Source organism: Galleria mellonella, unplaced genomic scaffold (genome assembly GCF_026898425.1).
Source record: "Galleria mellonella isolate WM207_F2 unplaced genomic scaffold, CSIRO_AGI_GalMel_v1 utg172, whole genome shotgun sequence".
NCBI lineage: Eukaryota > Metazoa > Arthropoda > Insecta > Lepidoptera > Pyralidae > Galleria > Galleria mellonella.
The window spans coordinates 6,239,394-6,262,911 of NW_026442015.1; the positions used below are offsets into that span (position 1 = coordinate 6,239,394).

A 23,518-nucleotide genomic window follows, 5' to 3' on the forward strand; every position below is an offset into this window, starting at 1 on the left:
ACGGTTGAAACACGAATGGGACAGAGGCACCCAAGCAATCGACTTTTGTACAAAGTATGTATGTATGTGTTAGGTATTTTTAAGCAGTTTTCTAAAAGAGGAACTTTTCCATGTCATGCATTTTTCGACTTTTTTTCAACACAGGTACATACGGGCACGTGGCTGGTGGACGGCAACCCGCAGATCATCCTGTTCGACATCGGCTCGGCGGCGTGGCAGCTGGACGCGTACAAGCAGGAGCTGTGGGACACGTGCTCAGTGGGCATACCGCACCTGGACGTGGAGGCCAATGACTCCGTCATACTCGGCTTTATGGTCGCGCAGTTCATCGCAGAGGTGAGTCTGGTTTACAACAGATTTTATTTACAAACACACACTCGCACACGCACACACTTACGTATATGCACGCGCGCGCACGCACACGCACGCACACACGCACGCACGCCCGTAAGAACACTGTATGTTTTTTTTAACCCCGCCTGCGCTAACGGTACACGCTGGCAGGGTACCAATGAGGGATGATAGGTGAGAATGAAAAAGCAGGTCAGTTAGCCCATCGTGAAGAATTCAACGATAAATTAGTCGCGATGGTTTCCAGGAGGAGTCCCGTGGAGGTCGACCTGACAGGGTGTTTTGTTAGTAATGGGGCTGCTAATCCTCGTTATGAATAATCCTTTCTCTCCCCAGGCTCAGTTAAACATATATTGGTTTTTCTCAGATAGACAGCGCGTAATAAGAACAGCGTGTCTTAATAACACCCTGTATGTTTGACGTTGCAGTTCCGTAAGGCGGCGGAGGGTTACAGCGACACGCCGCCGCGCGTGGTCGCCCACTTCCACGAGTGGCAGGCCGGCGTCGGACTCATCATGCTCAGGTGAAAATCCTTACTAATATCACAGCGCGGACGCTTGATACAGAAACGCTGCGATCAGCGCTCATCACCAGAAGGAGACTTTGTACAAAAGTCGATTGCTTGGGTACCTTTGTCCCATTCGTATTTCAACCGTGAAGCAGTTGTGTTTGCATAGCTGTGTTTCGGTTTGAAGGGTGGGATATGGCGTGAATTTACTGGGTACAGAGGAATAACACCTGAGTCCTTAGGAATGGCAACGCATGGGGGGTATCATGGGCGAAACAGTATACTCTGTTATGTCCACGGTATTGCTCATGTTTATAGGCGACGGTTACCACTTTCCATCAGGTGGGCCGTCAGCTTGTTTGCCATTCTAAGTTGTATAAAAAAAAAAAAAAACTACAGAAACAACGTTTGTACATGTGACTATGTTTGCGTGTGTAGTTACGATTCAGCATCGTCTTCGTCATCATTTCAGCCGTTACCTGTCCACTGCTGGTCATAGGCCTCTCCCATAAATTGCTTTTTTTTTATGGGTGTAAATGGAACAGTAACTCCGCCTGCGCTAACGGGATACTCTGGTGGAGCACCAAGGGTAGATAGTAGGGATAGATGAGAATGAAAACAGGCCAGTTAGCCCATCAGGATGAATTCATCAGGAATTAACCATGATAGTTTCCAGGGGGAACCGCGCTGGTTGGGAACCGCGAGGAGGTCAACCTGGTTGGGTATATTGCTAGCAATGGAACTGTTAGATACCCAATATTGCTAGCAATGGGATTCTCAGTCTCCATTACTAACAATCCCTTTCTCTCCCCCCATAAATTGCTATAAGGAACGGTCCTGAGTCACCTGCATCCACTGACTCCTTTCAATGCATTTGAAATCGTCATTCCATCTAGTGAGGGGAGGGGGGCGTCCTACCGCCCGTTTGCCCCTACGGGGTCGCTACTCAAGAACTTTTCTGCCTAGTTAGTGGTTACGATTAGCGCGGGTAAATAGAGTTTGGGCGCTGACGCGTATTTGAGACGGGTGAGGACAGGTTGCAGCGGGCGGCGGGGAGTGTCCATACTGTACTTTAGTATTACATACATACATATCTGTCACGCCTGTCTCCCATTAGGGTAGGCAGAAACAGTGGAACGCCAAATGCTTCGATTCAAACAAACCTCTTTCGCTTCGTCCACATCCATCAATCTTTTCACACACACTCGCCGGTTACGGGTACTTTTAATTTGGCCCTTCTTCAGCACGTCGCCTATTTGGTCGACATACGTCCACTAGGGCGGCCCCTACCGACATCTCCATTCATTCTTGCTCGATAAATCTCTTTCGTAATTCTTCTTTCATCCATCTATTAGTACTATTACTTATTAATATGTAAGTGTGTTTGTTTGTTATCTTATAGCGCCTCAACGGCTTAACCAATCACTATGTAATTTAGTATACACATATTGGATATATGGGACATATATGGGATAGACATGGATATAGGCTAAGGCTGCCTGGAAGACATCGCTATTAGCGAAAACGTCGCCCATTTTTTTTCTCAGTGTAATATGTTTTTGTAACTGTTTGTTTTTTTTATACAACTTAGAATGGCAAACAAGCTGACGGCCCACCTGATGGAAAGTGGTAACCGTCGCCTATAGACATGAGCAGTACCACGGACATAACAGAGTATACTGTTTCGCCCATAATACCTCCCATGCGTTGCCATTCCTGAGGACTCAGGTGTTATTCCTCTGTACCCAGTAAATTCACGCCATATCCCGCCCATCAAACCGAAACACAGCCATGCAAACACAGCTGCTTCACGGTTGAAACACGAATGGGACAGAGGTACCCAAGCAATCGACTTTTGTACAAAGTCTCCCTCTGGTGAGTGGTGGTTTGTATTTATATTAACTTTACTATTGTAATCTTATGGAGGAAACAATAAAGAGTACCTATCTATAGACTACTTTTTATCCTGGTCAGTAAATATATCCCCGTTACGCAGACGAAGTCGCGGGTAAAAGCTAGTAATATTATAAGGATGGATGAAAGAAGAATTACGAAGGAGAAATTTTATTTACTACAACTTATTAAGTATTTTTAATTTCAGGGTCCGCCATATAGATGTCGCTACTGTGTTTACGACGCACGCGACGCTCCTCGGCCGATATCTGTGTGCGGGCAACACTGATTTCTATAACAACTTAGATAAGGTATATATTGTTATAATATTGAGTACGAAATTAAATGTCAAAGGTTTTATTATTAGCTAGATTTGTTTTTTTTTCTTGTTGAAATAAATTTTTAATAGACAAGAAACTGACAAAACATGGAATAAGATAATTTTGGTTTGTAGCTGATTTTAGTTTTAATGAATAATGCGATTTGCTTTAAGTGGAACTAATAATGTTATTAGCAATTTCGTTAATTATAATATATTCTATCTCTTTCACAGTTTTCAGTGGACGAGGAGGCGGGAAAGAGACAGATATATCACCGGTATTGCATGGAGCGTGCCGCCGCGCACATGGCGCATATATTCACGACTGTATCTGACATCACGGGTGAGTAGGGCCAATGCTGAGCCGTGCCACGAGTGCCGTGTAATGTGTAATAAAACAATAGAAGATAAGAGAGAATGCCATATGGCATTAAGCTCGCTATTTGTTCAAATTTTTATTGTGCTATAAAGAATAAATAAATCAATCCGGGTCTTCTTGACCCTCGTACAAGAGTAAGGTGGGAGCCTCGGAGCGGATTTTTGCCCCAGCAATCCTCGAGGCAACTATCCTCAGGTCACTGGTAAGCTCTCTCCATATGGTGAGGCGTGGTTTTCTTAAATAAATGCTCATGTCTATAGGCGACGGTTACCACTTTCCATCAGGTGAACCGTCAGCTTGTTTGCTATTCTAAGTTGTATATAAAAAAATGTCGCCCGCCCACACCATCTGGCGGGCAATGAGAAGACCTGGATTGATATAAAAAAAAGAAAGCAACTAAGAAACAATTATACTAGAGGGCGCTGCAATAATGCAAGTAGTTGTAGTGCATCCAATTTGGATGCTAATCTGTATTAATTTACTGCTTGTTATTGGGCCAATATATATATTGGTATATATATTGGTATGATAAGTCAAATATATAGATATCGTATCAAATATATAGTTTTTTTTTATGGTTGAAAATGGTATGGTAACCCCGCCTGCGCTAACGGGATACGCTGGCGGAGCACCAGTGAAGGGTGATAGATGAGAATGAAAATAGACCAGTTAGCCCATCATGATGAATTCATCAGGAATTAACCATGATAGTTTCCAGGGGGAACCGCGAGGAGGTCGACCTGGTTGGGTATATTGCTAGTAATGGGATTCTCAGTCTCTATTACTAACAATCCCTTTCCCATCAAATTGAAGTATTAGTTTTAGAGATGTAATTAGAAAATGGCGCTTCAAAATCTACCACATTTTGATCAGTATCTGCTTTACGGTTTAAGAAGGATCAGGTATTAGGATCCATGCATTAATATCATTTGCGCAGTGCTGCTAGACGGGAGTACATCAACTAGCAGTCGGTAAACATGGCGCCCCCAGGGATGACAAAAAGCTAAAGCCGGCCCTGGTTTTTGTTTTCCTATCACCTATATCGTTGGGTATATTGCAAGCAATAGGATTACTAACAATCCCTTTCCCCCCAATATATAGATATTTTAATATAATATATAATATATAATTATATAATAATATAATATATACCAGACCATACAATACACTACATACAATACACCAATATACAATATACTATACAATATAATATACAATAGACCAGATTTAATATATATAGATAAAAATAATAATAAAACATACTTAATAGATATAACTGTACCATCTGATTACAATATAGGAGCTAAGGAAATTGAAAAGCTAAGTAAATACCACCTTCTCAAAACTGAAGTCAGTCGTTTGTGGAACACACAAACGATTATCATCCCGATAGTAATAGGCGCAACAGGAATAGTAGCTAAAAATATAAAAAACTACATAAATAAGCTAAATGCCAAAATTGACATCACAATCTTGCAAAAACAAGCAGCCATTCACACATCAACCATACTCAGCAAAGTATTGGGAGATACCGTATTTGTACAAAATACACAAAATCATCACACTCAAGACACACACCGGTCACCAAACATCCAACAGGCAACTAACACACAACACTCAACAAACACACCAGATTCATCCAACACAATTCATACATCAAACACACAATCACTCACAAATTCAGTATACAATCTAAAGAGAAGGCGAGGCAGAAGACGGACATAAAAATAAAACTGGGGCATACGTACCTTTTTTCCTGTGGGTTACAGGACGGGGTATGTTTTTAAGCCGACATAAGTCGAGAAGGTGAAAACCAAAAAAACTAATATAATATATAATTATAGATATTGTACGCCAAATATATAGATATTGGTTGCCAAATATATAGATATTGTACGCCAAATATATAGATATTGGTTGCCAAATATATTGATATTGGTTGCCAAATATATTGATATTGTACGCCAAATATATAGATAATGTACACCAAATATATAGATATTGGTTGCCAAATATATTGATATTGTACGCCAAATATATAGATAATGTACACCAAATATATATATATTGGTTGCCAAATATATTGATATTGTACGCCAAATATATAGATAATGTACACCAAATATATATATATTGGTTGCCAAATATATAGATATTGTACGCCAAATATATAGATAATGTACACCAAATATATAGATATTGGTTGCCAAATATATTGACATTGTACGCCAAATATATAGATAATGTACACCAAATATATAGATATTGGTTGCCAAATATATTGATATTGTACGCCAAATATATAGATAATGTACACCAAATATATAGATATTGGTTGCCAAATATATAGATATTGTACGCCAAATATATAGATATTGCTATAACTCTTAATCTTTATAATATTATCAGGATACGAAGCTGAACACCTCTTGAAACGGAAGCCGGACATCATCACGCCCAATGGTCTGAACGTGAAGAAGTTTTCAGCACTGCACGAGTTCCAAAACTTGCACGCGCTGGCCAAGGAGAAGATCAATGAGTTCGCCAGAGGCCACTTCTACGGGTGAGTTTGTTCATCAAAAGATTCTGGATTCATCCGAATTTCTTGTGTAAACGTATATTAGTTTTTTTATAATTTAATGTTTTATGTATACATGTAAGAAGTATTTATATATTTTTATGTATCTGTGTAGATGTTTATATCATGTATGCATGTATGTATATGTGTATATGTATGTATGTTTATGTATGTATGTATGTGTGTGTATAATAGTATATAATGAGTAGGAATATATATTTTACATTATTACATACATGTAATGATGAAATTCTATTATTTCTAAAATATAGAGATATGATACATCATATCTCTATATTTTAGAAATAATAGAATTTCATCGTGCCTCCGATCAAACTGTTTATAATTACTCCTCTCCATCCAAAGGTTGCCTGCAAGAGATCGCTCTTAGCGATAAGGTCGCCCATTGTTTTCTCACTGTGATTATTTCTTGTAATTGTTTATATTTATAATAAGTTTACTATTGTAGTCTTTTGGAGGAAACAATAAAGAGTATCTATCTATTAGTTTAGATCGTTGCCGATTCAAAACCGTTTTCAATGATTGTTTTTGCAATTAGTATTCGGTATTAGTCGTCGTTCTTTATGGCAGTCTATGGGGGAGGCTTATGTCCAGCAGTGGACGGGTAATGGCTGAAATACTGGTGACAATTAGTTGTATATGCCGTGTGGTCCCGATATAAAGCGCTGTGCGTAGCAATTAACGGAATACAATTTTAAAACAATTACTTAGTTATAAAGCTTATTATAGTCAATGTAATGTGAACTGTATTACTGTTGCTGTGCCTAAATGAATAAATAAATAAATATAATGGGCTACCTCTTCCTTTCCCGTGGATGTCGTAAGAGACGACTGAGGGAACTTAATTGTCGCAACTACTGGCCAACCCCCAAAGGGCAGGGGGAAAGGGAGTGTTAGCAATGGAGACAAATAGCCCCATTACTAGCAATATACCTTATCAGGTCGACCTCCATGTGGTTACCCCTGGTAACCATCGTGGTTAATTCTAGTTGAATTCGTCAGGATGGTGCTGATCTGATTTTTTTTATACAACTTAGAATGGCAAACAAGCTGACGGCCCACCTGATGGAAAGTGGCAACCGTCGCCTATAGACATGAGCAGTACCATGGACAGAACAGAGTATACTGTTTCGCCCATGATACCCCCCATGCATTGCCATTCCTGAGGACTCAGGTGTTATTCCCCTGTACTTTGTAAATTTACTGCCATATCCCACCCTTCAAACTGAAACGCAGCCATGCAAACACAACTGCTTCACGGGTAATTATCATAAATAATCCATCTTATTCTTGAAAATTATCAAACCTTTCATCATCATCATGATATCAGCCTTTAATTGTCCCTTGCTGAACATAAGCCTTGCCCTTGGGTATTTTTTTTAATGGGTGATAATAGTATGGTAACCCCGTCAGCGCTATCGGTATACTCTGTTATATCCATGGTACTGCTCATGTCTATAGGCGACGGTTACCACTTTCCATCAGGTGGGCCGTCAGCTTGTTTGCCATTCTAAGTTGTATATAAAAAAAAGTATATACTAATGACAAAATAATATATTGTTGCAGACATTTCAACTTTGATTTAGATAAAACACTGTATTTCTTTATCGCTGGTCGATACGAGTACGGGAACAAAGGAGCGGATATCTTCATTGAAGCTCTGGCCAGGCTCAATCATTATTTGAAGGTACATACCGATTTTAATGAGTCTCTCTCTAATTAAACTGTTTATAATTACTCCTCTCCATCCAAAGATTGCCTGGAAAAGATCGCTTTTAGTCGCCCATTGTTTTCTCACTGTGATTGTTTCTTGTAATTGTTTATATTTATAATAAGTTTACTATTGTAATCTTTTGGAGGAAACAATAAAGTTTTTTTTTTATGTAATTTAGAATGGCAGACATGCTGATGGTCCGCTTAATGGAAACTGGTAACCATCGCCTATAGACATGAGCAGTACCGTGGGTATAACAGAGTATACTGTTTCGCCCATGATACCCCCCATGCGTTGCCATTCCTGAGGATTAATGTGTTGTCACTGTACCCTGTATATTCACTGCCATATCCCACCCTTAAAAACGAACTAAGCTATGTAAGCAGACTGCATCATGGAAGAATTACGGATGGGACAGAGGTACCCAAGTAGATGACTTTTGTACAAAGTCTCCTTCTGGTAAATAAAGAGTATATATCTATGTATCTCTTTGGAGACAGGAGGCAGAGATATAATAGGTTAGTCCCCGGGAATGATACCGCATAAACCAAGGTTGTCACGGCGGTCTCGCCTGGAAACCATGGTGGTTATTGCCTGCTGAATTAATCATAACAGGCTAAGTGACATGCCTTCATTCTCATCATCATCTGTCTATTATCACTCACTGGTGCCCCGCCAGCATATACCGATATCGCAGACGAAGTATAGTGATGAATTCACCAGGATTAATAACAATTCCTTCCCCCCCCTCTATGTCGGCAGTCTTTTATTATGGGGTGATAATGGAATGGTAACCCCGCCTGTGCTAACAGTATACGCTGGCGGGGCACCAGTGAGAGATGATAGGTGAGGATGAAAGGCAGGTCAGTTAACCCATCGTGATGAATTCACGTGGAATTCAGCATGATAGTTTCCACGTGAGACCACGTGGATATTGACCTGACAGTGTATTTTGCTAGCAATGTGTCTGGTAGTTCGCATTAATAACAATTCCTTTCCTCCCCTAACCATGTCGGCAGTCGTCCGAGTCCGAGATGACGGTGGTGGCGTTCCTGATCTTCCCGGCGAGGACCAACAACTTCAACGTGGAGAGTCTTCGGGGCCACGCCGTCACCAAGGCCCTGCGGGACACCTTACAAGATATACAGCAGAAGGTCGGCAAGAGGATGTATGATATTTGTTTAAGGTGAGCAGTTTGATTTATTCGACTTAATCGATAGGGAATTTATCCTCACACGCTTGAAAATGGTCACGTACAGAGCAGTTTCAAAGGAATCTTCTTCCGCGAACCAGTTGCGTTTGCATGGCTGGGTTTCGGTTTCAAGGGCGGGATGTGTCAGTGAATTTACAGGGTACCGAGCATTAATACCCGAGTCCTCAGGAATGGCAACGCATGGGAGGTACCATGGGTGAAACAGTATACTCTGTTATGTCCATGGTACTGCACATGTCTATAGGCGACGGTTACCACTTTCCATCAGGTGGGACGTCAGCTTGTTTGCTAATCCGCCTGCCAAGCGTGGCAACTACTGGCAAAACTCCCCTTATGGGGAAGGCTTATGTTCAGCAGTGGACAGCTAACGACTGAAATAATAAATACATATATATATATATATATATATATATATATATATATATATATATATATATATATATATATATATATATATATATATATATATATATATATATATATATATATAATGGGAATTTTATGTTTGTTATTTCCGATGTGGGTATAGAAATGAGTGTCAACAGTACATACTCAATAATATCGTTTGCTGCAGGGGACACTTGCCCGAAGCGTCAGATCTCCTTCACAAAGACGACACAGTGCGGCTGAAGCGCTGCATATACGCGCTGCAACGCGATGGATTACCACCGGTTACCACACACAATGTTGTAAGTATATGAAATACTTTTTTTTATACAAGAGGGATAATTAAGCATACGGTCCGTTTGTTGGTAAGCGGCCGTGTCTATGAGTGCTTATAATTATTATCAAGTTTTTTTCTGTTATTCCGATTTATTTTTACTTTCACTAAAGGAAGACTTTGTGAAAAGATTGCTCTCAGCAATAAGACCGCCTTACTGTACTTATACAATTGTATCGTTGTGTTTGTAAATTGCCTTGCTTATTTCCTATATTGTATGATGCAAATAAAGTATACTCATTCATTTATTCATACAAAAGTCGTTTGCTTATGTACCTCTGTCCCATTCGTGTTTAAACCGTGAAGCAGTTGTGTTTGAATGGCTGTGTTTCGGTTTGAAGGGTGGGATATGGTAGTGAATTTATAGAGTACAGAGGAATAACACCTGAGTCCTTAGGAGTGGCAACGCATGGGTGGTATCATGGGCGAAACAGTATACTCTGTTATGTCCATGGTACTGCTCATGTCTATAGGCGACGATTACCGCTTTCCATCAGGTGGGCCGTCAGCTTGGTTGCCATTCTAAGTTGTATAAAAAAAAAAAACTTTAATTTTAGCCTTATTTAATGCAAACTGTACATGGTGTCCGAGTTGGGGGCCTGGATTCCTGAGATACAGATCTCTGATCTAGTTTAGGGTCCAGTCTTCCACAAGTTTTACAGTGTCATATATGCATTAATACATATATAGTTATATTTTTACATGTTGCTGGCTATTTTTTTGAAAAATTTGTGTAGAAAATAAAATTTTGTCTTTATATTTAGGTGGATGATTGGAACGACCCAGTCCTGAACGCGGTCAGAAGGTGTCAACTGTTCAATACGGTTAACGACAAAGTCAAGGTAATTATTTAATTAACTACTAATTAATTATTAATTAATTAATTAATACATTTCACACAGTGGCGGTTGATATTAGAGAAAATGTTACACAAAATATAATATGCAAATTCATATCTTTCTGTATGAAAGTCATATAAACATTTCATATATATGCAAACAACAGTGAACTCTTTCTTTCTCTCTCTCTCTCCATAAATATATATATATATATATATATATATATATATATATATATATATATATATATATATATATATATATATATATATATATATATATATATAATATATTTATACTATGTTTTTTGATCTATATTTCTTTATTTTTTTTGTGGTATTTCGGCAATTTAGTAGGGCAAAGCAAAAAGCTGAGTTGTGGCCATTTTGTATTACTGTGGCACACGTATGAAGAAAAAAAAACTTTACTAATTTTATGCATTCTGATTTTGTTTTTGATTTTTTTTTTAAATCTTTTGTACATTTATCTTTTTTTTTTATCTTTTTTCACTTTGCATTTGTGTCTTTTGCGTTTGTGTGCTGTAAGTGATGCAAATAAATTATCTATCTATATATGTATATATATATATACCATATATATATATATATATATATATATATATATATATATATATATATATATATATATATATATATATATATATATATATATATATATATATATATATATATATATATATTCACTGTTGTCTGCATAACTAATTTTAAATTAAATAAGACCTGATCTGATTTTCAAATGATGCACTTTTCCTTTGGAAAAGACAATGCTCATCAATTTAAAAACGACACTTTAGCAATATATTTTTATTGAACACTTGTAATAAAAAGGGGGTTGCTAGTTCTTTTCACAGTAAAAGATTTCTCCCCAAAGCTTACTTATACTAACGTCTTCCCCCTGTTTCACTCGTGCCCAGGTGATCTTCCACCCGGAGTTCCTGACGTCGACCAACCCGCTGTTCGGGCTGGACTACGAGGAGTTCGTGCGCGGCTGCCACCTGGGCGTGTTCCCCTCGTACTACGAGCCGTGGGGCTACACGCCCGCCGAGTGCACCGTCATGGGCATACCCAGCATCACCACCAACCTCTCCGGTCAGTTTTTTTTTATGGGTGAAAATGGAATGGTGACCCCGCCCGCGCTATCGGTATACACCGACGAGGCACCAGTGGAAGCACTGGTCTCGTCGGTAAAATGATAGGTGAGAATTAACCATGATGGTTTCCAGGGGGAACCGCTTGGAGTACGACCTGAGAGGGTATATTGCTAGCAATTGGGCTATTAGACCTCATTACTAACAATCCCTTTCCCCCTTCTCCGGTCAATTTATACTTACTAACAATATAAAGGTGGATATTAATTCTTTTTTAATAGGTAAGAATGGAATGGTAACCCCGCCTGTGCTAACGGTATACGCTGGCGGGGCACCAGTAAGGGATGATAGGGTTTTTTTAATGGGTGAAGATGGAATGGTAATCCCGCCTGTGCTAACGGTATACGCTGGCGGGGCACCAGTGAAGGATGATAGGTGAGAACGAAAAGGCAGGTCTAGTTAGTCCATCGTGACGAATTCCACTAAAATTAACGACGATGGTTTTCAGGGGGAACCACGTGGAGGTCGACCTGATAGGGTGTATTGCTAGCATTACTAATAATCCCTTTGCCCCGTGAAAAGGCAGATTAATTAGCCCATCGTGATGAATACAGCTGGAATTTAGCACGATGGTTTCCAGGGTTAACCACGGGGAGGTCCACCTGATAGGGTATATTGCTAGCAATAGGACTGATAGTCCGCATTACTAACAAATCCTTCCGTCTTCTTTCCAGGGTTCGGCTGCTTCATGCAGGACCACATAGCGGACCCGATGTCGTACGGCATATATGTGGTGGACCGGCGGTACATATCGCTGGAGGGCTCCGTGCAGCAACTTGCTCAGTATATGTACGACTTTACCAAGTAAGCACGTTAACACTGAGATTTTTTTATACGACTTAGAATGGCAAACAAGCTGACGGCCCACCTGATGGAAAGTGGTAACCGTCGCCTATAGACATGAGCAGCACCATGGACATAACAGAGTATACTGCTCCGCCCATGATACCTCCCATGCGTTGCCATTCCTGAGGACTCAGGTGTTATTCCTCTGTACCCTGTAAATCCTATGGTATGGTACCCGCATAAAGCGTTTTTTAATGGGTGAGAATGAAATTTACATTCCGTTATGTCCTTTTTGCGTATTTAAAATATGCGTAAACAACGCGAAATTTTAAAATTAACTTCTGTGCTCTTTAGTTTATAGACCTATTCCGTTTGTTACAGACTAAGTCGTCGGCAGCGCATCATACAGAGAAATAGGACTGAGAGACTGTCTGATTTGATGGACTGGCGGAATCTAGGCATTGTGAGTATGTTTTTTATTCTACTACTAATGACACGCAAACAGACGGCCCGTCTGCTGGTTAGTGGTTACCGTCACCTTCCACTTAGTAAACTGTTCATTCTATTAGCCTTTAACTGTTCTTTGCTGAACATAATCCCCATTGGGGTATTTTGCCAGTAGTTGCTAAATTGGCAACCGCAGTTAGACTTTGGAGATGTTTTAAGAGGGACACTGCTGCTGCCCATTCCTCGCCCTCCCTTAGTCAGCTCTTATGACACCCACGGGAAAGGAAGGGGTGGCCTATTCTATGCCGGGACCACACGGCCAATAACTTATCTTATTTTTCGCATATGGGGTCAGCTAAGCCGATGCACGTCGACCCATACGGATCTTTTGTGCTTTCCCCTGCCTTATACCATCATTTCATAGATCCTATGTGTTACCCTAACGATATTCCGCGGTTTAAGATATCTGTAGTCCCCTGGTTCTGGATAAGCCGTTCCCAGTAGACTCATACGCATATTTGCACACGGCCAATATAGTAATACCCCAATATATTTTCAGTATTATCGGCAAGCTAGAGCCCAAGCGTTGAAAATAGTGTATCCGGATTATGTGGACCATATGGACTTGGAGTTGGGCAAACGATTCAACTACCCGCGTCCCATCTCCGAACCACCCAGTCCTACGCATTCCAGTAAGTATTTGCTTAGACTACATGGGGCCAATGTACACTATATGCAGAGAATTCTAATCCTAAACTAGTTCGAATTTAACATATCTTCTCTTACAATTTTACTATTTGTTAAATTTAGGCACAAATTAATTAAGAATTCAAAATTTGCAACACGAACCTATACAGGGTGATACAACAATGCCATTTGGATTGATATCTTCTATCTGTAATATAAAAATGAGTCGCCGAATGTGTTGCTAAGCGTAAATCTCGAGAACAGCTGAACCGATTTCTCTAATTCTTTTTTTTTAATATTCCTTGAAGCACAAGGATGGTTATTACGGAGAGAAAAATTTAAAAAAAAATTGTTTAAAAAAATCTATAAACAACACTTCTATATTCCCTGTACAAACGATTCGTAATAAAGTACCATAAAGTTCAAGTGTGGAGAGGAGGCAAAACAATTGAGCGACTTTAGTATCGTATAAATATTGATGCCAATATTTCTTAATATTTTTACGATGGTAACATTATTCAAACACAAATTGTCTGTGGTTATAGAAATAGCGCGTGAATTTTGTTAAATAACCTCAAATAAGTAAGATTTCCTGAGCGTATTATTTCCGGTATTATTTTTGTTTTATAAGATAATACTTATTGAATATTTTGTAAATAGTAAATTCCTATTTTACGCTTTATTTTAAATTCCATTTTTACATTTACATGGCACGTGATAAAAAGTAACAATCGTAAAAATAACCTAAAATGTTTTTGTTTTATTAAATTATTTGGAAAACTAATTATATTCTATTGTTTTTGTAATCCTGGTATTTTTATAAATTTTTTGAGACATTTTACAATAACTGGGCCCAAATGGAAATAACTTTCTTGATAGATTAGAGGATTCTGGCCGATATTGGAACTTAGTTTTAATTTTAGTTAACATTGTCGTTGTTACATTTGTAATTTTATTAAAAAAACAGTACGTCGCCACGACATATCAAATCGTCTAACCACATCCTATCAGAAAGAGATAGAATCGAAAGAGACAAAAGATGAACAAGTCCAAACATCTGAACACAGAATTGATGTTCAAAGAAAGAATCTTCTCAACGTCCAGAAATCGCTAGAGATATTAGACATATCTGTCGATGACACCGACGGTATAGATGTCTCTTTCGAGAAGCCGAACTATTCCGAATCGGAGCACGAGAATTACCGAACGCCGAATGAGACGTTCCTGGAACCGTTGAACGAGGCAATGGTGGAACAGATAGATCAGCTGATCGCAAAACTGAATGACTGTACGGAACGAAATGGCGGGAACAATGGCGGCAATTAGGTTTTTAATTGCGTTTTGTTATCACTTCAAATTTGTTTTTTTTTTTAATCACTGATTTTGTAGATAGTAAGGACTTGTTTGTGACACTATATTTTCATTATACATACATAATTTATACCATATTTTATTCATGTGATAGGTACATAAAATATATTTTTGTTTGTGTAGACAGACGTATAGGCACATATTATTTTTAATTGGCACATGTTTCCATCAATACCATTTCGCAAACATAACATGAGCAAGTATATACATTATTCGAAAAAATTAAGGAATATTAAAAAAAAAAATCCAAAAATTTGAGTGATTTTCAACAAGGGATAACTCTGAGGGAAATGGTCGTACAGAAAATCTAAAAAAAGGTATTTGTAGCCAGAGCTACTCAGAAGTAATATTATTAATTATTTATCATACTTCAAGTGGACATTTGAATGACTAATTGATTGTCAAACTTAAAATGGATTTTTTTACTTTGATCGACGATAATTCTACACTAAATCATCGTACAAAGCTCAACCAAAGCTCAAATTAAAGTTTACAAAATTTTCTAAAAGTCATCTAGTCGCATAATGAAAAGAAAAAAAGAATCGAAGACCACAGACCATTTTAAAGACGAGCAAAAATTTGTAAAAGTTTTTCTTCGTTGATTTTCCGATGATTACTTGAGAACTGCCTATGCTAAAAAAATTTACTGTCTAGATATGAGAACTAGACATTCAAAGCTACAATTTACTTTTTTTTTTGACATTCTCTATGACCATTTCTCTCCAAGTTATTCCTTATTGAAAATCATCCAAAAATTTTAATTTTTTTTTAATATCCCTTAATTTTTGCGAGTAGTGTATAATAATGTTTTTGTGATAACTTTAATACAGATATGACACCTATATTGCACAAGTATTTTTAAGCATAGTTTTTACTGTTTTAGATTCGTACGTAACGCCTGTATCTCGTGGAAGCAATAATCTGCAAATGCTCGATTTTTAATAAAATTTTTCATTTCATACAGAAATCATGTAGTTTTGGAGCAGGTAAACGGAATGGTAATCCAGCCTACGCTATCGGTAGGTGTACACTAACGTGGTACTAGTGAGAGATGATAGGTGAGGATGAAAACAGGTCAGTTAGTTCATTGTGACGAATTCCATAAGGAGTACCAGAGGGAGACTTTGCACAAAAGTCGTTTGCTTGGGTACCTCTGTCCCATTCGTGTTTTAACCGTAAATCAGCTGTGTTTGCATGGCTGTGTTTCAGTTTGAAGGGTGGGATATGGCGTGAATTTACAGGGTACAGAGGAATAACATCTGAGTCCTCAGGAATGGCAACGCATGGGGGGTATCATGGGCGAAACAGTACACTCTGTTATGTCCATGGTACTGCTCATGTTTATAGGCGACGGTTACCACTTTCCATCAGGTGGGCCGTCAGCTTGTTTGCCATTCTAAGTTATATAAAAAAAAATTAAAAAAAAATCTAGGATGGTTTCCAAGGGAAATCGCGTGTAAGTCGACCAGTACTAGCTATAGGGCTGTTAAACCCCATTACTAACAATCCCTTTCCCCCCAAGATTTTATACTTTTTTTTTATGGGATGATAATGTAATGGTAAATCCGTCTGTGCTAACGGTATACGAGGTTTGTCCGGAAAGTACGTATAAAAGTTTTTTAAAAATTTTATTTTACAATTATTCAGGTAAATCAATTTTATCCCCTTCAAAGTACTCCCCCTGTGACATAATGCACTTGTGCCAACGCCGTTTCCACTGTGAGAAGGCTCCTTGAAAGTCCTCTGGTTGTAGGTTTCTCAGCTGCCCCGTCGTAGCTTTTTTTATCTCATTTATGTCCCCCAAATGCCGCCCCCGAAGTACCAATTTGGTTTTTGGGAACAAGAAGAAGTCACACGGGGCCAAATCCGGCGAATAGGGGGGGTGTTCGGTCACCGTAATGGAATTTTTACTCAAAAACTCACGGACAACAAGAGAGGTGTGGGCAGGGGCATTGTCGTGGTGAAGAATCCAACGCCCCTCTCGCGCCAATTCTGGACGAACTCGTACCACACGAGCTTTGAGGCGTCTGAGCACATCGACGTAGAATTTTCCATCAACTGTCTGGCCTGGAGGGACGAATTCTTGATGGACAATCCCCCGAACATCGAAAAAAACAATCAACATTGTCTTGACATTTGAGCGGGATTTTCTTGATTTTTTTGTTCGTGGTTCCCCGGATGTCTTCCACTCTTTGCTTTCACGGCCATTCTTGCCGAGTTTCGAGAGACTTGATTACGACGCGCTGCTCTTCAACGGAAGCGGGCTCCATGCCGACGGGGTTTCGTTAAGAGGTAACTTCACAGATGGCGTGACAAGCCAGTTCGCACCGCACGGCGGTCAGACCAGAACTGAAGCATTGTTAGGGACATAAGGAAGGGGTCCTGCGCTTACCTGGCCTCCCCACTCCTCTTTCTCGCATTCCAGAACACTTTTATACGAACTTTCCGGACAGACCTCGTACACTGGCGGGGCACCAGTGAGGGATGATAGGTGGCGATGAAAAGGCAGGTCAGTTAGCCCATTGTGATGAATACACTCGGAATTCAGCACGATGGTTTCCAGGGGGGACCACGTGGAGGTCGACCTGATTAAGTACATTGCTAGCAATGCCGCCCTCCCTCAAGATTCTATACTGTCTGGCAGAGGAATCGAGCCAAGTTATGAAAGTAGATAAGCTAAGTTGGAGATATAAGGGTAGATATTGTTTTTTGGGGAATAGGGGACTGTTAGTCGAATGGGGTCCCATCTTCAAAAATATATCCTATCGGGTTGACCTCTACGTGATCTCCCCTGAAAACCAATCTTTGATTTTCTGGTGAATTAATCACGCTGTTTCAAGTGAATTTCATCTTCAGTTATCGATATGTAGTTAATCAACTGCCAGCGTGTACCGATAGCGTAGTCAGGGTTACCATTCCATTTTCATCCCAAAACAAAAACCCTGTTTTCTCTTTTTTATGCAACTTAGAATGGGAAACAAGCTGACGGTCTACCTGATGGAAAGTGATAACCGTCGCCTATAGACATGACCAGTACCATGGACATAACATGGACATGGACATAACAACTGTTTCGCCCATGATACCCCCCCCATGCGTTGCCATTCCTGAGGACTCAAGTGTTATTACTCTGTACCCAGTAAATTCACTGCCATATCCCACCCTTCAAACCAAAACACAGCCATGCAAACACAACTGCTGCACGGTAGAAACACGAATGGGGCACAGGTGCCCAAGCAAACGACTTTTGTACAAAGTCTTCCTCTGGTCTCCTTTTCTGTCCCTATCTGTCCTTGCCTCTGCCCATCTAATCTTACTAAGAAATCTGGCATGAAGATATTTAAATTATATTTTAAATTTTATATTTCTTTATAGGAGGCACAACCCCAGTAACTTCTATCCACGGTTCGGATGATGAAGACGAAGTGGATGAGGAGAAGGAATTAGCTGAACTTAGGATTAGCGATAAATAATAGTAATTCATAGGTAATAGTAATAAATTAAACCTTTTTAGTTCCATTATAATGAAATGGTCCTTATGATCAACGTTATACGGTCGGTATTAAGATTCCATTATTGGAAACTGGTTTCTCGTATCTTAGTGTATTATTGTGGTTCCTAGGCAGCTTAGTGTTGGGATTTTGTAATGGGATAGGTGGGATGAAGTCAAGTCAGTCGACTTACTGTAATGAATTTAACAAAAAATAACTAAGATAGTTTCCAGGAGGAACCGCGTGGAGGTCGACCTGACAGTGTATATTGCTGGTAATTCCATTCGTCGTATTCTATTATTAAATATTTGAATTTATTTTGATTTCTTTTGCATTTATATACTGATCTTCATACCTCTTGTCGCTTTATACGATAACCTTTTAATGGAAAAAGAATGGAAAATGAACATTGTTATTCATCATTACCATCATGTCACTTATTAATTGCCCACTGCTGGACATAGACATCTGTCATAAAGGCAGTTTTGTCAGTAGTTGCCACGTTTGGCAAGTGGGTTAGCAAACGCTTAGTAAGGCTTTGGTGATGTTTTAAAAGAGACGATGTTGCTTGTCTCTAGACCATTGTTCCCTTAGTCGTCTTAACAACACCCACGCGAAAGAAGGGGTGGCCCATTCTATGCCGGGACCACACGAGTGTTTAGCGTACAGAAATGTCCATTGTGACGTCTCTCGTACGTACTTCGAGCCGGTTTTATATTGTTTAAGAATATGTTTTGATAAAAATTAATATAATATATGATATATACTATTTTTAACAATTATTGAAAGATTTTATATTTTAATTATATTTCTATTTTCTATATTGGTTTAGAGTTTAAATTTTATTACAGGACCAGGCTGTATGGGTTTATTCCTTTGCCTGCTAATTGTACGTCCATTATTAATAATTTTACTATACAGAGTATTATGCATGTTTCAGAGAGTTTTGTTTTATACTGTGGACATTTTTTACTTTTTATGAGTGTTCGTAACGAAGTATGGCAATGAAGCGATTATTTGTCAATTTAAAAAAATAATTTGAGTATTTTTTAAAGTTTCTGTTTGATTTTTCTAAAAATGCAATATAATATTGTAATAATATTCTTATTATGCTGGCACTAAAAATAGGGTTCTCATACAAAAGAATGTCTGAAGAAATCAGAAGTAATGTATGAAGTACGTGCATAGTTTTTAATGATAGATTTATATGCAATGTACTTGTATTTTATGATTAACGTTTTAGTCAGTTGGCAGAGTATTTTTTTTAATAATCAATTAGAAACATTTAAAATTGTTCAATTGTTTTTGAAAGTGACCATAATTACGACATTGTCACACTTCGGCGAGCAAAAGTAATGAACGCTTTTAATATTCGGAAAGCAAACAATTGTTTTTTTTTTTTAATATAATATGTATAATGTTTATGAAATTTTTGAAAATGGAACTCATTTCTTCTTTGTCTACAGTAATGAACGTTTCAAACAAGATGCCCATAGAGGTTGTAATATGTTTTTTTTTTTTAAATCACATAATGAACTCGTGCCACCATATATAGTTATTGTTTTGTATCACTAGCGCATTATATATCGTCACATTATGTTCGTAAGTAATGATGACGGTTTATAAAAAATTAAGGCGTAGATATTTTATTTATTTTAAATTTATTTTACTATTTATGTTATTAATATAATAAAATTGTACCTAGACCATGTTTGTACATTGAAAATTTTTAAGTCAAACATAATAATTTTAAAAAGTTTACTCTGTTATTTGTTTGTAGCTTTTTTCGGTATCACACTAATTTTTTTGCATTAAATTGGATACGGTTTTCAAAGTTGCCTTCTTGAATGTTTAGCTTTAAATCTGACATATTTTATCTTAATATGCTATCTAGAAAGATGATGAGATGCCAGGTTTCAAAAAAAAGTTATAACCTAGTGCTGCCAACTTGCCTTATGCCATTGTTGCATCGCCAAGTGGCAATTTTGAATAAGAATGTAATTAATTAATTAATTAATTATTATTAGAAGGGAATGTTTTAAAATAAATGTTATGAATGAAAATTGATAAAATTTATAAGATTTAAACATACAGACACGTCATTAGATTATTAAATAAAATTGTAACTCAGTCGGTAAAAGTATGGAAGCATGATATTAAATTTAATGAAAATTTAAACGCAATAATAATATATTAGATAAATTCCAAGATAAAATTTTATTTAAGTCTTTTTAACAAATCACTATATTTTAGTTTTAAAAATCTATCCTGTTATATCGTTCCTATAAAATAAATTTAATGGCGTAGGTTGTAGTCATGTATTTTTGTATATCTATTTACTTTTAAGTTGTTAGCATTTTTTTTTTTATTTATTAATATGAAATTAAGTTACACAGGAATATTAAATTTGTAATTTAAGTTTTTTTTAATAGTTGATAAAGAATGGCAACACTGCCTACACTATTAGTATACATTGTCGGGGCACCAGGGAGGAAGAATAGAGGATTTTTTTTTGTACAACTTAGAATGGCAAATAAGCTGACGGCCCACCTGATGGAAAGTGGTAACCGTCGCCTATAGGTGAGGATGATATCAGGTCGGTTGGCCTATCACGATGAATTCCACAAGATGAACAGAATCATGGTGGTTTTCAGGGAGTCCGTGTAGAGGTCGACCTGACAGGGTAGATTGCTAGTAGAGACGCAAGTCTCAGTTACTAATAACAATCCCTTTTCTACTTATTTAAGTGTGTACGATTGTCTGTTCGTTTGTTACGTCTTCACTAAAGCGACTATTTGAATTTGCCTAAATACGTCTATGTCCATGTCAGATATGAAATGATGCCTTCCATTAAATTTATTTGTAAATAAAACCCTTTGTTCTTGAGGATGTCAAATATGTAAGCGTATTCTAGATGTTACAAAAGTGTTTTTCTTTTGAAGTAACTTCTTGGTTTGTAACAAAGTAAAAAAAAAAAAAAAGAATATAGATGTAGGGTACGGGCGATAACGAAATGGGTAATGACTGTTTTCTTTCTGCAGAGGTATCGGTGTTACCCATGCCTAGGCGCGGGTATATATATATATATATATATATATATATATATATATATATATATATATATATATATTGACCTAGATTGAAATACAGGTTTAACATTTTTTTATAAATAACACAGTCTGATTTTAGTGAGGTAATTAATTATGCTTTTTTAAATAGGCGATGAAATATATAATATGAATTTATAAATATATAAAATAAAATCAGATTTCCTATTAGTATGTAAGAATACTTTTTTTTAAATAATAATAATCAAAATATCTTTTATTGTTCACTTAAAAAAAATTATATTATAATAATATAAAATATATTAAAATTTGATGTATAAAAAAATATATTATTTTTGTAATTTGTACTTGTACTCTGAAATGTATTCTACTTAAAATAATTAATTTTAATAAATATTAAATTAGCTCTCGTAACTGCCAACGATTTTAAATGCAAAGTATAAATATTTCTTTTTTTATTTATATCAAATAGAAAAGTAAAATACTAGCTGGCCCATACACAGTCAGTATCACGAGAGAAGGATCTAGGCTTTGATCTCAGATTATACAGATTTGAGTGTCTTCATTTGTATGAATGTGAAAATTGTATGCTTAATTAAAAACAGCTAAACTTTTTTCATGCATGTGTGCGTAAATAGTGTTGCCATAATGTACATTTATTACTAATATGGGAGAAATTGTATTGTGAGGTTAGTTAAACAGGAAAATAAAAACTATACAAAATTCTTGCAAATGTATTTCAAAAAACAAGATAAACAGTGCATAATGATATGTTATGATTAATATTTTACTTATTTTTTTCTGATTACATACATACATACATATCTGTCACGCCTGTCTCCCGTTAGTGTAGGCAGAAACAATGGAACGCCAAATGCTTCGATTCAAACAAACCTCTTTCGCTTCCTCCACATTCATCAATCTTTTCATACACGCTCGCCGGTTACGGGTACTTTTTTTTTCTGATTACTTTGATTTATATCAAGTATAGACTTATTGTAGGTATGTTTTCTTTTGAAAGTCATTGAATAGCCGCCATTTTGATTAAGACATATATATTAATTTGTAATCATACTATGTAATTTGTAATAATACGGAAGATATGTATATTTATATAATATTAGAAGAAATAGTTCTAAATTCAAATTAAAAAAAAAAACGAATTGGGTTTGAAAATTTTTAATTTACTACTTTCAACAGTCAAAAAAGGTGTATTTTTATTTAATAAAGTATGTGTCAAATTGAGTCAGCCAAATGTCAAATTAGCTAACCAAATGTCGATTTAATTTGAAATCATCGCAGTGCCCTTTAAAGTTCTTTTTATAGAAGATTGTTCGTTTGAAAATGTGTCAACGATTTATTTAAAGTTTTTCCTTTTTCAATCGATTTCTCCATTTGGTTGTATTTTTTATGTTTTTTTTTTTTTAACATCAGAGCTCCATCATAGGGCTAGTCTATGAAAAAACTAGAAAGAATTTATTCCAGTATTTTTTTTTAATTACTTAGATAATTTATCAAGGGTAGGTTTCAATATTAAAACATAGATATTTAATGCAGTATAAGTGTATGAAAGGCCAAATTTTTAAATCGAGTTTGTTTAAAAATTTTCGACTTTTTCGAACAATTTTATTGAGATCCTTCGTTAATGCTCAGAGACGCATAGTATGCGAGATACTTTATTTAAAACATATTCAGAAATATTTATACTTTACATTGTTAAATTAGTTTTTAAGTATTTTATATTGCCTAATGAAATTATATATTGTAATAATATTTTAGGTAAGTACTTAAAATGTAAGTCTTTTTTTTTATATATTATTATTTACATGCGTCTCGTGTGCAAATAGTTCCGTACCTACCTAATATGATTATTATTGAATTTAGTAGAAAATTAGTAATTTTGAGAAATTATCAAATATGCCAGAATCACTGAATGCTTTTTGTTCCTTAAAGACAGGGAATCC

At 37.0% G+C, this 23,518-nt stretch overlaps 1 protein-coding gene across 2 annotated transcripts in view; it reads left to right on the plus strand.

Annotated features, from left to right (window-relative positions):
* The window catches only part of LOC113516598 (glycogen [starch] synthase), a 30,381-nt gene extending 8,911 nt beyond the window's left edge, over positions 1 to 21,470 (plus strand). The window contains exons 5-19 of one of the 2 annotated variants that reach the window (XM_052893162.1): positions 145 to 336; positions 780 to 874; positions 2,961 to 3,063; positions 3,306 to 3,414; positions 5,860 to 6,013; positions 7,616 to 7,736; positions 8,783 to 8,949; positions 9,551 to 9,665; positions 10,462 to 10,539; positions 11,471 to 11,645; positions 12,379 to 12,508; positions 12,872 to 12,953; positions 13,497 to 13,629; positions 14,592 to 14,950; positions 18,371 to 21,470. In XM_052893162.1, the coding sequence (XP_052749122.1) occupies positions 145 to 336; positions 780 to 874; positions 2,961 to 3,063; positions 3,306 to 3,414; positions 5,860 to 6,013; positions 7,616 to 7,736; positions 8,783 to 8,949; positions 9,551 to 9,665; positions 10,462 to 10,539; positions 11,471 to 11,645; positions 12,379 to 12,508; positions 12,872 to 12,953; positions 13,497 to 13,629; positions 14,592 to 14,950 (2,013 nt within the window). In that variant the 3' untranslated portion in view covers positions 18,371 to 21,470. The remainder of the gene's footprint in view (positions 1 to 144; positions 337 to 779; positions 875 to 2,960; positions 3,064 to 3,305; positions 3,415 to 5,859; positions 6,014 to 7,615; positions 7,737 to 8,782; positions 8,950 to 9,550; positions 9,666 to 10,461; positions 10,540 to 11,470; positions 11,646 to 12,378; positions 12,509 to 12,871; positions 12,954 to 13,496; positions 13,630 to 14,591; positions 14,951 to 18,370) is intronic. The other variant, XM_052893163.1, reaches the window with a different exon arrangement.
* The last annotated feature ends 2,048 nt before the right edge of the window (positions 21,471 to 23,518 follow it).